Here is a 15,570-nt window from a genome sequence, read left to right on the forward strand (position 1 = left end):
CCTTCCGACCGCGAAGCTGGGAGATTTTTCGGGCTGAGTAGATTGCCCGCAACGCACTGTGCCGGAGCAGGTGTGGTAGGACACGGGGGCGGGATGATAAGACCAAAGTGCAGTCGGTCGGCCCCCGGGTACATGTGGTTCCTAGCAAACTCGAGATTCCTGGAAAGTTGACTCGGTGATCAATATCTCACTTTAGCGGGTGAGTGAGGTTTGTGTAAGGAATAAATCACCAGCTGGTTAGGAATCGATTCGAATCGCCATCGCTCCTGGATAGTGAGCACTTGCCTTGAGTTACTTCATCGTAGTAAATGTTTATGGAACACTTGGACAGTTATAATGAATATGACAGTATGGAAGTTATTTAATGATCGTTGGTTATCATTATCTGCTTAATCACATGTTTACTCCAGTATAGGTGCTAATTTAGTCGACAGGTTAATAATAATTAACTTGGCAAAAATGCTTTTCTAAAGGTTCTTGAAATGCTAAAAATGCTTCTTTTTGCAAATGAGTCAGCTACCCTACTATAAAGCCCTTCATAATCCTTGGTGTCATTTATTTTTGGTTATGTCGGGTAAGTCTAGCTGAGTACCTTCTCGTACTCAGGGTTTTATTCCCACTTGTTGCAGATGGGCAGATGTATTACGGCTACTGTGTATCAACTGCCTTTATCCTGCGATGGGTGATGCTTAGGATCATGGGCATGGTCATTCCTTACGTCTCGTCTGATGCTTTTGTTGGAGATGATCATTCGCTGGCACTATATTTAAACTCCGCGTGAGTGTGTGTGGTTTGAACAAATGACTTCCGCTACTTTTATTCGAACTGGTTTTGTAATAACTATGTTGAAACTCTGATGTATCTGAGATCGCGAACTTTTATGTAATTTGTGATGGTGACCGCTAAACTTATTACGATCTTGGCTGGAATGGAAGTTGGTTTGAAATCCTTCGTGATTTCACGGACTACCGGGTTATACGGGCTTAAGTTTGCTAAATCGTCTGCTCTGTCGGATGATTTTCTTACTTAATTTCGTATAATTAGTCGGTTCTGTTACAAATAATAACAATAAAAATAAAAGAATAAAAACAACACAATATATATAACGGCTTCCCTGTGGCCAACGCGCTCGCCCCCGAGGCCGACGTCCCCGACTCCCTATAGCTGACGACGCCCCAACGCTGGCACGCTCACGGCTCGCCAGCTGCGGGGCGCGAGCTGCCGGCGGGGCTAGCGGGCTAGCACAGCTGGGGAGGAGGGTGGAGCCAGCGGAGCTTAGCCAGCCATCGGTGGAGGAAGTCGTGCGGGCTGCAGAAAGGAGACGAAAACTATTGTGCTCGTGCGGTGAAGGGGATAAGAAGGAGATGCGTACGGAGATAAGGAAGAGAGAGAAAAGGGAAACCATAAAATAATTAAGGAAAAAATACAAGAAAAAGGCAAATAAAAAAATAAGGATATTATAGTTATTTTATTGTGCCCGTCCATTGCAACGGAAAGAAAGAAAGAAATAAATCCTTGTACATCGGATTGTATTAACAATAAGAAAAAATCACTTATTTGTGTAAATATTATTGTGTGTTCTATTTACTGAATTTATGACTTCCATCTCACTCCAATTATTTCGCAATCAATTCATTTATCAACATCATGTACTCTGGTGTTTGCCCATGGGATTTTTCGGATAGCGTTGCGACACAATCTGCCTTGCCACGTGTTTAATCAACTAAATTTAATCTATTATATTTCTAATTTGGAAAATATCATGTATGCTAAATCATCCTTTTGCTCGAGAAGAGCCTTCATTAGGAGCTTAGGCTCTGCTATCTGTTATTCCTAAACTAATCAAATCTACTTTAGATATACATATCATTCTTTTAATCTTGAGCATGTTAGAACATCTAAGTTTTTATAAAATTTACTCTCTAAATTATCATTTGGAGGGTCATTTGAGTCAAAAATGTTTTTTCTATATATTTATTCTCTCCAACAATTATTTTATATCTTATTCGCATTATAGAGAGCCATCATCGCTCTCCATCTTTGGCCGCTAGCGAAAAAACTGATATACTAGATGATGTCTATATTTTAGGAAGTATATAAAGAGTCTCTTGGAGTTTCTATTTAGAAGATCAAACCGAGGTTGAGAACCCGAGCTTTGCAATAATGGCCGTAAAAATACAATGACACGTCAACATATATAACATCCACAGTAAATCAAACCGTAACAGCAACCGCATGATGAATTCGATTAATGGATCCTAAAATAGATTCATGTTTACTTTCTCATACTCTTTTATCTTCTTCGTTCCTACACACTTTTGTTTTGGTTATTAATTTTTATATGTGGCTTTATAATGTTGACCGACCGTGTCCACGTCAGAAAAGTATCAATCCAATAGTTCAACCCCGGAATCAGAAAAACGAACAAGTAGGAGCACAGCAATCACGATCAAGAACAAGGAACGAACAAGTCGGAGCACAGCAATCACGATCAAGAACAAGGAAGCATAGTTTGGCCGTGTGCTCTTCCCTTCCCTAGGTCAATCATTTTTCTTGAATACGCAAAAAAAATTGCGTATTATTGTATTAAGTAGAAGAGCTTGAACACATACAACGCGTTTCTATCGAGCGTCGAAGGAGGTCGACCTAATACAGCCATAGCTGAACTATCATAGCAAAATACCTTTTGTTTCGATATTACATAAAAGAAAACAATCAAAACCGACACAGCGGTGCGACCTAGGAGGTCACCTTACGTCTTCGCAGCTGCCTGGACTGGCCCTTTCCAACGACCGGGAAGAGCGCGTCCATCGCCTTAGCCTCCGACGCGGTCAGGTTGCCGTCAAAGAGCTTGTCAAAGGCCTCAACCTCCGACGCTGATGGCGCTGATGGACCCTTGATGTAGCTCATACGCTGCATGATCAATATCTCACCTCGCTTGGAAACAGGTACTCGGGACAGGCTCTGAGCTGCCAACCGCCTGCTCCGCCACGGCAGCACCGCCTTAGCAGGTGGCTGCTTGGGAGGCTCACGAATCAGCGGAGAGCCTCTCTTACACACCACTACCTTGGTGAAGTTGTCAAAGCAGCGCTTGAAGGAGGTGTCATCGTCAACTGTCTGGTGGGTGTCCCCCGGCGGCGTACTTGGGTCCGTCTGCACCGGACCGAAGCCTGGTGGGTAGCCCACTTCGCCCACTGTGGGCGCATCAACACCCCAGGGGTCGTCGAACACCAACCGCTTTGGCGTGACCTGTGATACAACGCGCTTCTATCGAGCGTCGAAGGAGGTCAACCTAATACAACCGTAGCTAGACTATCATAGCAAAATACCTTTTGTTTCGATATTACATAAAAGAAAACAATCAAAACCGACACAGCAGTGCGACCTAGGAGGTCACCTTACGTCTTCGCAGCTGCCTGGACTGGCCCTTTCCAACGACCGGGAAGAGCGCGTCCATTGCCTTGGCCTCCGACGCGGTCAGGTTGCCGTCAAAGAGCTTGTCAAAGGCCTCTACCTCCGACGCTAATGGCGCTGATGGACCCTTGATGTAGCTCATACGCTGCATGATTAGTATCTCACCTCGCTTGGAAACAGGTACTCGGGACAGGCTCTGAGCTGCCAACCGCCTGCTCCGCCACGGCAGCACCGCCTTAGCAGGTGGCTGCTTGGGAGGCTCACGAATCAGCGGAGAGCCTCTCTTACACACCACTGCCTTGGTGAAGTTGTCAAAGCAGCGCTTGAAGGAGGTGTCATCGTCAACTGTCTGGTGGGTGTCCCCCGGCAGCGTACTTGGGTCCGTCTGCACCGGACCGAAGCCTGGTGGGTAGCCCACTTCGCCCACTGTGGGCGCATCAACGCCCCAGGGGTCGTCGAACACCAACCGCTTTGGCATGACCTGTGACTACCACTGCTGAGGCGACACCGGGGGCGAGGTGGGGCGCGAGGGTGGTATCCGCCGCGTCGAGTTGAGATGCTGGGATGGCGTCAGCGCGCAAACATAGGTGACCACTGCTGAGGCCTCGTCCTCCGGCTGGGTGACCGGTGGAGGCCACGTGATGACCCGACTGCTAGCGAGCGAAGCCACGAGCTCCACTAGCATCGGGTCCTCCGTGACATCATGATCAACTGTGGCGTCCGTGCACGGCGTTAGCGTCAGCGGGTCAAGCTCGACGAGGCCCGTCGCGCCGGTCAGCTCACCATGTCCGGCCAGGGCATCAGCAGGGACAAATGTACATCATCCGGCGCTACTGGAGCGGCCCTGGCCGAACGACCGTGGCTCCTCCGTCGCCGTCGTCAGCGACAACGTTGGTGTCGCCGTCCTTTGCCGCAACGCCCATCCGTGCCCAGCACGTCTTCGCCCGGGCCCGGCGTATGTGGCTGGTCATGGCAACACTAGGAAGGACGTCGACGGTGTGCGCCTAAGTCGCCAAGTATGTCGTTCCTTGCCAAACTTGGCCTCTGCGATCGCTTGCAATCACGCGCGTGGTGGCGGAAGCCCCTGCAACGCAGGCAGCGCTGAGGCAGCTTGCAGGTCGCCACCCTGTGCGAGGTGGAGAGGCAATTGAGGCATTTCCCTTGCAGCTCTGCTGGAAAACAGAGCACTAGACATGTCGATCGTGGTGGTGGAGCCTCATCACGACCTCTAGACATCCCTCGTGAAAGGACCTCGTGCCAACCATCGGCGTCAGGAGCGGAGAAGCATTGCTGTCTGTCGGAAGCAGGCTGAGGTCCTAGCCTCTGATGAACCGGCCGACACTGCGCATGACCAGTCCCGCTGTCGTTGTCCCGGCCTTGGACAGGAAGCCCAGGGACGAGTTGTGGGCATGGTTGCCGATGGTTGGGGTGATTTCCCTGTCTCCCGGCATGTGATCTGACGGCGGCCCAACGCGCGTGCCCCTGGCAACGGCAAGCGTGTCGGGGCACGCAATGACAATGGCAACGATCGTAGCTATGGCTCCCGTCGAACGGCATTGATGTCCGGCAGCCCCTCGACGATACAAGTGTGCGGCTGGGAACTGGACCCTGCCTCTAGGCCTGCCTGTACCGGAGAGCCCCAGCATACGGCGTCGAGGTAGGACCCCTGAGATGGCGGCGTGGACTTGGCGTCGGCCTCGGCATCGGTGTCATAGTCGTAGTCGGAGAGGTCGGACTCCTCGGACCATCTCATGGCCTTGGAGCTCCCTGGGGTCCCGGTTGGGAAGAAAGGGGTGGCATTGGGGGAGAGGGTGGCTGGCCTCATACCTGTGGAGGAGGTCGAGGGCGTCTGGGTGGCTACCAGTGCCGGGGCAGCGGCCGGCGGGCTGGGGGAGGTGTGTGGTGGGGAGGGCTGGGGTAGCGGAGCGCCTCCACCCCTAGGAAAGGTGCCAGATCCCACAAGGTTTGCGTCAGCAGGGAGGGGAGGGGAAGGGGAGGGGGAGGGAGAGGTAGGGGCAGAGGAGGGGTGGGGGCAGGTGGCGCCTGGGTGACGGTCGGCGGCGACGGTGGGATACCCGCCTGGGAACCGGCGCCAGATCTGGATCTGGAACCGGAACCCGCGGTGCCTTCGTCGGTTGGCAGGGTAGGGGAAGGAGAGGTGTAGGTGGGGGCGGAGGAGGAGGTGGGTGCTGGTGGCGGCTGTAGCGGGGAGGCCGTCAGGGCGCTACCCTAGCCCGCGACACGATAGGAGTTCAACAAGCCTCTGATTGTGATCAGAGGGGGAGGTGGAGGTGTGGGCGGAGGAGGAGGTGGGTGCCGCCGGCGCCTGGGTGGTGGCCGACGGCGGCGACGGCGGGGAGGCCGTCAGGGCGCTACCCTAGCCCATGGCACGATAGGAGTTCGACAAGCCTCTGATTGTGATCATAAAGCCCAAGATCCCCTAGGTTAATCATGCATGGTTTCTTTCTCCGAACAATAAAAAAAATCGGAAAAAGAAAACGCGAGAAATCTCATCTGATAATAAAACTGGTCGTCGCTGTTGTAACAATCTGCAGTCGATCGATTAATCAATCGCTTTTTCCTATGAGGATTATATTGGTTGGTTGGGCTGGTGATGCCATTGCCATGCGACGACGGATCGGGATCGCGCGAGTCCAAGAAACCGGCCGGGAGAGAGATGGCGGTGGCAGTCACGGCGGTCACGAGCACCGCCTCTCCTCACGCTGCGACGAGCACCTCCTCTCCTCGCGCTACGACGGGCTCCGCTAGAAGCCGACGCCCTGGAAGCTGGCCTAGACCGCCGCCTCCGCCTTGGCGAGCTCGTCGCGCCTGGCCGCCGCCGTGCCCGCGGGCCAGTAGCAGAAGTCGAGCGCGTCCCCATTCCTGTCCATGGCCGCCGCCGCAGTCGGGGAGGACGACGCGGCGGCGTCCGACGCGAGGAGCCCCGCCATCTCCTTCTTCTTGGCGGCGGCGCGGGAGGCGCGCCTGCGCCTCGCCCGAGCGCGGAGCGCGCGGCGGCACAGCGCGGCGGGCACGCGCACGGCCACGAGCACGACGAGCTCCACCACCGCGCAGGGGAAGCAGCAGCACACCGCGGCGCACTCCGCAGCTGTCCCGCCCGCCACCTCCCCGCACCGCGGCTGCTACCGCGCCCGCCGCCGCTCCCGCTCCCGCCGCGCCTCCACAGGCGGGGACCGACGCAGCCGCCGCTTCTCCTCCATCGCCGCAGCCGCCGCCGCCCCGTGGACGTGGACGTGGACGCGGACGCGGACGCCGACCGCCGGTGGCCGCGCCGCTGCTTCTGCTGGTGGTGCTCTTGGTGCTGGCCGTCGCGCGCGTGCTCCCCGCAGGCCTCGGCCATCGTCGTCCCCGATCGCGCGCTGCTCGTCGTCGCCGCCGCCGCAGTCAGAGACCGCGGCGCGCCGCCATCACCTGGAGATTCGTGCGGGGGAGAGCGAACGGGCTGCCGGCCGGGGCAGGAGACGCATTCGCACGGGGGAGGGAGATGAGAGGCGAGGCGGTTGCGGCATGCGCAGGGCGCCGCCGTATATATTAGCGGGCTCTTGTCCGGCTGACGAGTGGGACCCTCTCACATCATATAACACGAGGGCAGGGCAGGGCGTGCGCGTCCGGGGAACCCGTTTCTGGTGGTGGCGAGGCTGACACGTGGGTCCACCTATATCTATTCTTCTATCCCACCCTGCCCTCTTTTTAGTTCCTCCTTGGCACCTGATGTTAAAAATAGCACCTGATGATGAAATTACATGGAAAAAGCTTTTGCATGAGTTCGACGATCCCCATTAGTTTTGAAGCTACATAGGTCAGTTTCGATCGATCGGCGTCATCTTCTCCTTCATCGGGTAGGTATGTTTGTAGTGTTCTTGTAGTGCCTTTGGTTTTCTTGTTTAGTTTATATGAATATGAATATGGTTATTATCTCCTTCCATGAAATCGTCACTATCACGTTCAAATGATTACCTGGTCTTGTTTTTTTTTAATAAAATTGATCATATTTTATCAAATTGTTTGAAGCATGTAAGTAAGATGCTGGCATGCCAGGAATTTGTTGACCTGCGCGCACATTGCGATTGCGATCATGGAGGTAAATAATTGAGGGATGCGGCGGCCACGTACGTGCTTTAATATGATGCTATAAGATGTCTGATCCGATCCGCAGAAGGACGGCGGTGGCGGCGGAGCGCGCGGGCGGCCGGCAGCGATGGTGGACGGCGGCGGGAGGGAGATGGACTCGCCGCGGTTCCGCGCGATCCTGCGTGCCACAAGCGGGCGCCGGAAGCGGGCGCCCGAGGTGAAGAGCTTCTCGCACGAGCTGAGCTCGCGGGGCGGCGGCTGCGGCGGAGGCGGCTGCGGCGTGCCGGCGATGCGCAAGATGGTGCGCGGCGGCGGGCTCGGCAGCACCACCCCGGAGGAGTTCATCGGCGCTATCCGGACCAAGTTCATCCGCCTCAAGGAGGAGGTGGACAGCGAGCTGGGCGTCTTCGCTGGGGACCTCGTCGACGTGCTGGCGCGGGCGGGCGACGGCGACGGCGAGAACCACCACCCGGACGACTGGCGCGTCGCGCTGGAGGACCTGCTGGTGGTGGCGCAGCGGTGTGCGGAGATGAGCCCCGAGGAGCTGTGGACCCGCTGCGAGGGCGTCGTGCAGGGCCTGGACGACCGCCGGCAGGAGCTCCCCGCGGGGCTCCCCAAGCAGGCTCACACGCGGATCCTCTTCATCCTCACGCGCTGCACCCGCCTGCTGCAGTTCCGCAAGGGCGCCGCCGTGGGCGGGTGCCTCTACGCTGACGTCGACGACGACGACGTCAGGCGGAACGTGCTCGGCCTGCACCGGCTCAGCGACCTCGGGCTCTACCCGATCCACGTCGACGGCGGGGACCTCGGCCGCAAGAGCACCTCCAGCCTCACCGAGCTCAAGGAGCGGCTCATCAGGCGCCGGATGCTGGAGCACAAGCAGCTCACCGTCGACTTCTCCCCGGCGAGGATCTTCTCGCCGTCCTCCGGGGAAGGATCGGCCGCGGCTGACGGTCACTCCCCCAGCGGCAAGATGGCGTCGTGGAAGAAGCTCCCTTCCCCCGCCGAGAAGAGCAAGATCAGCAGCAAGACCGCCTCCGGGGATGCTGCCACAGCCACCAATATTGCCGCCGCCGGCGCGGGCGACGACAGCCCCGCGAAGAAGAAGCCCATCACCCGGCACGGCAAGACGACGGTGGACGATATCGTGGAGCGCGTGGACGCGGCCAGCATCCACATTCACCCGGACGGCCTGGCGTGCCTGGGCGGCGACGCGGCCGTGAACCTGGCAGAGATCCCGTCCCGGTACCCGGAGGCGCAGCAGATCATCGTGGACGGGAAGCCCCGGATGATCTGCCGCATCTGCGACTTCGAGATCCCCATGGCGTGCGCCGAGGGCCACTTCGTGGTGTGCACGCTCGCCGACCGCTGCGACGCCAAGGGCCACAGCGCGGACCAGCGCCTGATGCGCGTCGCCGAGGTGCTCGACAGCGTGCTCGCATGCTTCAACACCCGCAGGACCCTCGGCAGCAGCGGCGGTGGCAGGGCGAGCACGTCGTCCGAGTCGGACTCCAACAACGCCGCCGACCACGACCCTCTGTCCCAGCTGCTGACCGTGCCGTCCACGGAGCTCTTCTCGGAGGGCGCGCTGACGTCGGGGAGCCTGCCGCAGTCACCGCTGCTGACGCCGCGGACGAGCCACGCCGAGTCGCAGCTGACCAAGCACAAGGCGTTCGCGGAGCTGGAGAACTTGCAGCAGATCGAGAGCCTGCTCGCCATCGCGCGCGGCGTCGAGGGCATCAAGAGCTCCGAGTACAACTCGCTGGAGGACCTCAGCTCGTATCTGGAGGACCTCAACGCCGTGATCGACACGCGCAAGGTGGACGCCCTCGTCGTCGAGACGTTCGGGCGCAGGATCGCCAAGCTCCTGCAGGAGAAGTTCATGCAGCTGTGCGGGCAGATCGACGACATGGGCGGCGCGGCGGCGGACCAGCAGCAGCTGCACCTGCACCCGATCGACGAGGAGGGCCCGATGATGGAGAGCGGCGGCGTGACGACGACGACGAGCTCGCGGGCGACGACGCTGAACGGCGGGAACAACGCCAACCGGTTCAAGGACCGGACCTCCATCGAGGACTTCGAGATCATCAAGCCCATCAGCCGTGGCGCCTTCGGCCGCGTGTTCCTGGCCAAGAAGAGGGTCACCGGGGACCTCTTCGCCATCAAGGTGCTCCGGAAAGCGGACATGATCCGGAAGAACGCCGTGGAGAGCATCCTGGCGGAGCGCGACATCCTCATCTCCGCGCGCAACCCCTTCGTGGTCCGGTTCTTCTACTCCTTCACGTGCAGGGAGAACCTGTACCTGGTCATGGAGTACCTCAATGGCGGAGACCTCTACTCCCTGCTCAGGAACCTCGGCTGCCTCGACGAGGACCTGGCCAGGACATACATCGCTGAGCTCGTGAGTTGCCGCCATTGCCAATGCCATCTGTTTTGTCGTCCTGTACATCCTCTCATTTTGCTGCAACAACTGCAAGCAGGTTCTTGCGTTGGAGTACCTGCACTCCATGAGCGTGATCCACCGTGACCTGAAGCCTGACAACCTGTTGATCTCTCGCGACGGCCACATCAAGGTAATGGTGGTAGGCGTTGCCTTAAGAGAGTCTCCTTTGCTCGCGTTGTCAGTCCAGTCGGTGAATGTGTTGTCAGGTGATCGTTGACCTGAATGAATGAATGAGCTGCATGCAATGCAGCTGACCGATTTCGGGCTGTCCAGAGTGGGCCTCATCAACAGCACGGACGACTTGTCGGGCCCGGACGTGAGCAGCGTCCTCGTCGGCGACCACCAGCCGACGGACGCGGAGCAGCGGGAGCAGAAGCGGCAGCAGCGGCAGAAGCAGACGGCGGTGGGCACGCCGGACTACCTGGCGCCAGAGATACTGCTCGGCATGACCCACGGTTCGTCTTGGATCGTCATTGCCTGCTGCATCTTCTGTTCTGCTTGTCCGTCAGCTTCAGTGGTGGCTCTTCAGAGATGTGAGACTTGTGATTCAGTGACATGGCCTGTTTGATTTCCGACAATGCGTGCATTGGCAGGCCCGACTGCCGATTGGTGGTCGGTTGGCGTCATCCTGTTCGAGCTGCTTGTGGGGATTCCTCCCTTCAATGCTGAGCACCCGCAGGTACTTAGTATGCACATCGCCTGTCGGAAATTCCCTGTTTGTTAATTGTTATTATGCGCAATGTGGAATGAATTTGATTTTTGAAGTCTGTAACTCTGTATGCAATGCAAGTGGACTAATTTTCAGAAGTGAATGGACAAATCCTTTTCAGTTTCTTAATCCTAATTTGATTTGATGGTCAAACTTATTTGTAATACTATGGGTCTATTGCAGATAATATTCGACAACATAATGAACCGAGAAATACCTTGGCCACAAGTACCAGAGGAGCTGAGTTTTGAAGCGTATGATTTGATTGACAAGTAAGTCAGAAAACATATGAGGTTCTGAAAACTTCTACAAACATCACATGCGCCCACAAGGTCTTCATATGTGCTACCAACAAATTACCATTTTGACTCATTTTCGAATCGTATTAGGTTGCTGATGGAAAACCCAGTGCAAAGATTAGGCGTGACCAGTGCTGGAGAGGTACTCCTTTTTCTTGGACTTTTCATTTCTCATTTTCATAAGAAATCCCTACTCTTGTGCACGCGACACTAACTGAAATGTGTTATTAGAGCAGGTAAAGGCTCATCCGTTCTTCAAAGACATCAACTGGGACATGCTTGCCAGACAAAAGGTTACTGCTAAACCATTTGACAGTTTTCAATTTTTCTATAGCTAAACAATGACAAAATTGAGAACAACAAAAAATCAGGCACCTGATATATATTCTTCAGAGACATCAACTGGGATATGTTCTTGTCTTGTAGGTTGCATTCATCCCTTCCACAGATGACGAGTACGACACGAGCTACTTCGCCTGCCGCCACGCCTGGGGCAGCGCTGATGAGCAAGTCAATGCGGCCGGCAACGATTATGACGACCGGACTGAGACCAGCAGCATGAGCTGCGGCAGCAGTCCACATAGCGATTATGAGGAAGATGTGAGTGTCCTGACCTGTATCATATATAAACTGATCCCTCCATGTAATTGTGAGAGTTCAGACGTCCAAGCCATTTTTGCAGGGCCTGATTCTCATCTTATCTCAAGAGTTTGAATTTAATTGGTAGCAGGGTGATGAGTGTGGCAGCATGGAAGAATTTGGCGCGCCTTTGTCGGTGAAATATTCTTTCAGCAACTTCTCATTCAAGGTAACTATTATCTGAAAAATTCCTGTTCCATTGCATACGAGTTTTCTTTTCTGAATCTTGTCTTTGATGGTGAATTTTCTTTTCCTTCTTTTTGTGTGATGTGCAGAACATCTCTCAGCTAGCATCCATGAACTACGACCTGATGACGAAGCTTAACTTGGATCCTTTGCAGTCCTCGAAATCTTGAAAGCAGAGCAGCAAAGGTAGGCAATGTTCCAATTCTGAATGTCGTCAGCTATTGTACTGGACATTACTAGAACCTACCTACACAGTCCTTCAGTTTTTGTTAGTCAGGAACCGAACCTCACCAGTCACCACACCAGCAGGCTTTTGACCGAAGATGATTGTGTGTGGCAATGAACCTGCAGTTTCGTCTGGAACAAACATGTTGCCCAGTCAGTTTTTCTTTGTGCAATCAAAGTCAAACGCACGCCGAATCCGAATCGCAGGTAGTGGTGAGATGAAGAGTTTATACTTTGTAGGGAAGCTTCTGCACATGAAGGATAGGCAAAGCAAATTTGCTTGTAATATGCAATTCATAGCTTGCACTGAGACCATGCGTTATCAGAAGATATAGGTATCCACCGTTGTAATCTCTGACAACTGAGACCATACATAGTGAATATAAACCTTGTAGTAAGATGGCGCAATATATAGCACTGTAAATCTCTCTTTCTTTCTTTTTTGTAAAAGAATATTTCTGAAACCTTTAAGTGTGCTGAATTCGTTCGGTGCCTTTTACGGTGTTTGCATCAACAGAAACAACAGCAGTGCTCCTACCATGCAATGCAAAGCCCTGTCATAAATTGTTCACGGCTAATGAAAAACTGTTCACAAATTATTCCTCTAATAATTTACATAAGCAAAAAAATACAGAAAAAGTTTATCCCAGGAAGATTATCTTTATGGCCCTGTTCGCGTGCCCTTAAACCCGGCTTGATTCGCTTCTTTTTCTATCCGGAACAGTGTTTTCCTCTCACAGATTCCTCCAAGCGAACAGGGCCTATGAATGATGGATGGGTGACGGTTCATTCACCACGAGAAAACGAGGGGTTGTAGGAGGTTGCAGCACTAGGCGTGGTGTTGCATAAGCCTGCACAGCTCTTATGGCAGGAATTCTTCTATCACCCTGTTCGTTTGGGCTTGTTTGGCTTGTAAGCCGTACTTTTTCAGTCAACGAATATTATTTTTCTCTCACACCAAATCAACCAACAGTACTTTCAGCCATGGCTTATCAGGCAAACAAGCCCAAGCACAAGAGGAGAGTCCCCAAGAATCCAGTCTCCCCTGCTTTTAGAACTTGTGCTCTATCATAATCTATCGTCCTCTGGGCTCTTGCAGCTCCCACACATACGCGCCAAAAACGAAAATTGCGTATCAACTCTGAGCACCAGAGACACCGCAAATATTTGAGTATTTCACTACTCAAACCCTACTTTGAGCTGGTTAAACTATTTACAGTTTTTTGTTATTGTCATCGGGGAGGGGGGAGAATCCCCACCTGGTAAACCAGTACAGTAGCCCCAGTATAAGGGTTAGATTGTGGCATATCCATTAGTAAGCAAGAATAAACATGCATCGGCACAAGGTTGAAAGGTGGCAGAACCACAAATACACCAAAGAGAGAAAGAGCTAAAACACCAAGACATAGGAACTCTTCGATGATGCCTCCAGGGAGGTGAATGATGCTGCAACATAATCATCGTCAGCTAAGTAGGAGCTTAGCAAGGCTTTCGCCCAAGCCTTTGCCGAGGATCAGGCCGATCCAGGAGAAACCACAAGAAGAGATTCTCAACTATCAAAATCATCATATTCGCCTCCAAAAGTTTCTTCGAAGAAAAGTTCAAACCCTACGTTGAGTTGTTTTTTAAGAGAAGTTGTTTTGGTTAAACTATGTATAGTGTTTCAATCACCGATTAGCGGAATCGGCATATTCGCCTTCAAATTATGAGTTGTTTGGGTTTATCTTTCTCGAAGAATGTGAGGGTTGCTATACTTTAGGTGCTTGAATTTTAAGAAATTTTTAGGTAACAATCCTACGTAATCAACTAATACAATTAAACGGACAACTTACAAGTAACAATTCACAATTTTTTTCTAATAAAAAATAACAAAATTGTACGTTTGCACGAACAACAACAAAAAATCAGTTACATGCGGGTCCGTTCGATGGAGCTCCTTGAAACAGGAAGAATCACTCCTTAGCGAAACAAAATGCACATCGATTTTCATGGGGAGCAGACAAGAAACAATTATTCATTCACACTTGAGCTAAAATCCATGCTCCTCGCTACTCCCTATTTAATCCACACACTAAAATCACTCTAAATCAATTCTTACCTGCCTCTATAGATGGCAACGAGTATATACCCATTAGATAGTGCGATCCGCATACTCGGAGCCGCTAGACAAAATTTTACCCGCTAAGATGGGTACAGAAGACAAAATTTTACCCGCTAAGACGGGTATAGAATACAGCAGGTACTCGGATGGGTAGTATGTTCCCGTACGGCCATACCCGTATCCATATACCCGATGGATAGCATATCCATGGGTGAAAAAAATCTTCTCATACCGTCTCTTTATCGCATAAAATCCGTCGGATAGTCAGGTTTCACGTACCCATTGCCATCCACTCTTCACCCTATTTCTTTATCAAAAATAGAATCTAGAAGTTGAGCTTAGCCAATCAAGCTCGCATCCAGTATAAACCACCAATCGCAAATCAACATGATCCCCACAAAGCCGCCATTTCGTCCTTGTAAAAGACGACAGCTCGGTGATGAGTTTGTTACAGCCCACAGCAACAGCAACCGCAAGGCTCACGTACGGCAGCTCAAAACCCGAGCGTGCATGCCACGACGCCACGTCACGTGCCGCGACACGCAAGCTACAGCTACCACAAGCCTGGCGGCGCGACGGGCGACGGCTCACGCGCGCTGGCCGCTGGAGATGCCGCGCGCTCTGCGTGATCGGCAGGCGCCGGCGGACTGACGAGGCCCCTATGCTAATCTTGCGCTGGTGGCCGTCGACGACGACCGCGCCCGCCGCCGGTACTCCTCGCTGTTGGACGACGGCTCCGCCACGTCGTCCGCGAAGCGCACCTTCTTCTTCTTCTTCGTGCCCCACGGGCGGCGCCGGCGCCGGTCCTGGTCCGCCGCTCCGTCGTCACAGCCGAGGGCGATCCTCACCCTGAGGTCGGCCTCCAGCCGGCGGTGGAGGTGGTAGGAGATGAGGATGACGCTCGTCGACACCACGGCGACCGCGACCATCCCCATGCAGCTCCCGGCGCCGCCGCTGCTCCGCCGCTCCATCGCGGGCGATCGATCAGCAAGCCGCTGCCCTTCGACGACGATGTGGTGGTCTGCCGCCGGTGAAGGTAGGCTCGAGGACTAGCTAGATTGTCGATGAGTCGATCCTGTGCGTTGTTGGATTTATATATAGAGAGAAAGCAAAGCCAAGGGAGATGGGTGAGACAAAACGAGCGAAAAGGCGTGGTGACTCCGAGTCGTGATGAGGGAGGGAACTAATAAAACCGTTTTTGGAAGGAAAGAAAATAAAACACGCTTGAATTCTACGCGCGCGCACCTGGTTTATATTAGGAGCCAGAGTAGAAAGATACATGTGGAGCATGTGTGTCTTCAACAGTGAGGCACCTAGGCCATGTAGATTACACGCATACCCATCTGTTTTGACACTTGTTGACGCAAAAATGTGGCGATGCGATTAACACATAGTAAACCGGACGATCTGAACGGAATGAGATTGGAGATCGCATCAACATAGGACCAGTCGATTATGAAAA

The 15,570-nt window shown here is 53.6% G+C and overlaps 2 protein-coding genes and 1 pseudogene across 12 annotated transcripts; 1 reads left to right on the forward strand and 2 right to left on the reverse strand.

Annotated features, from left to right (window-relative positions):
• Positions 1-5,954: 5,954 nt before the first annotated feature.
• LOC136502626 (uncharacterized) lies at positions 5,955-6,916 on the reverse strand (annotated as a pseudogene).
• Positions 6,917-7,144: 228 nt separating this feature from the next.
• Positions 7,145-12,427, forward strand: LOC136505042 (probable serine/threonine protein kinase IRE). 11 transcript variants are annotated; one of them, XM_066500115.1, is made up of 13 exons: positions 7,145-7,278; positions 7,447-7,516; positions 7,592-9,907; positions 9,987-10,079; positions 10,200-10,404; positions 10,543-10,628; positions 10,842-10,930; positions 11,048-11,099; positions 11,194-11,250; positions 11,384-11,557; positions 11,685-11,765; positions 11,872-11,968; positions 12,046-12,427. In XM_066500115.1, the coding sequence occupies exons 2-12, from the start codon at positions 7,511-7,513 to the stop codon at positions 11,950-11,952; spliced, it is 3,240 nt and encodes a 1,079-aa protein (XP_066356212.1). In that variant the 5' UTR covers positions 7,145-7,278; positions 7,447-7,510; the 3' UTR covers positions 11,953-11,968; positions 12,046-12,427. The 11 variants fall into 11 exon arrangements, 10 of the variants coding, with proteins under 10 accessions (XP_066356212.1, XP_066356218.1, XP_066356217.1 ...); XM_066500121.1 differs by having other exon boundaries at positions 12,056-12,427; XM_066500120.1 differs by having other exon boundaries at positions 12,060-12,427.
• Positions 12,428-14,575: 2,148 nt separating this feature from the next.
• LOC136502732 (uncharacterized) lies at positions 14,576-15,079 on the reverse strand. The gene has a single exon (XM_066497984.1). It carries the CDS (start codon positions 15,077-15,079, stop codon positions 14,768-14,770), a length of 312 nt encoding a protein of 103 aa, XP_066354081.1. The 3' UTR covers positions 14,576-14,767.
• Positions 15,080-15,570: the final 491 nt, after the last annotated feature.

This window comes from Miscanthus floridulus, chromosome 14, assembly GCF_019320115.1.
Source record: "Miscanthus floridulus cultivar M001 chromosome 14, ASM1932011v1, whole genome shotgun sequence".
NCBI lineage: Eukaryota > Viridiplantae > Streptophyta > Magnoliopsida > Poales > Poaceae > Miscanthus > Miscanthus floridulus.

Bases quoted from the DNA above. Each gene is read 5' to 3' on its own strand.
- LOC136502732 (XM_066497984.1), bottom strand. From the start codon at position 15,079: ATGGAGCGGCGGAGCAGCGGCGGCGCCGGGAGCTGCATGGGGATGGTC.
- LOC136505042 (XM_066500115.1), top strand. The intron at 10,405-10,542 runs GTTCGTCTTGGA...GTGCATTGGCAG, and splicing joins ACTGCTCGGCATGACCCACG to GCCCGACTGCCGATTGGTGG. The intron at 10,629-10,841 runs GTACTTAGTATG...GGTCTATTGCAG, and splicing joins TCAATGCTGAGCACCCGCAG to ATAATATTCGACAACATAAT.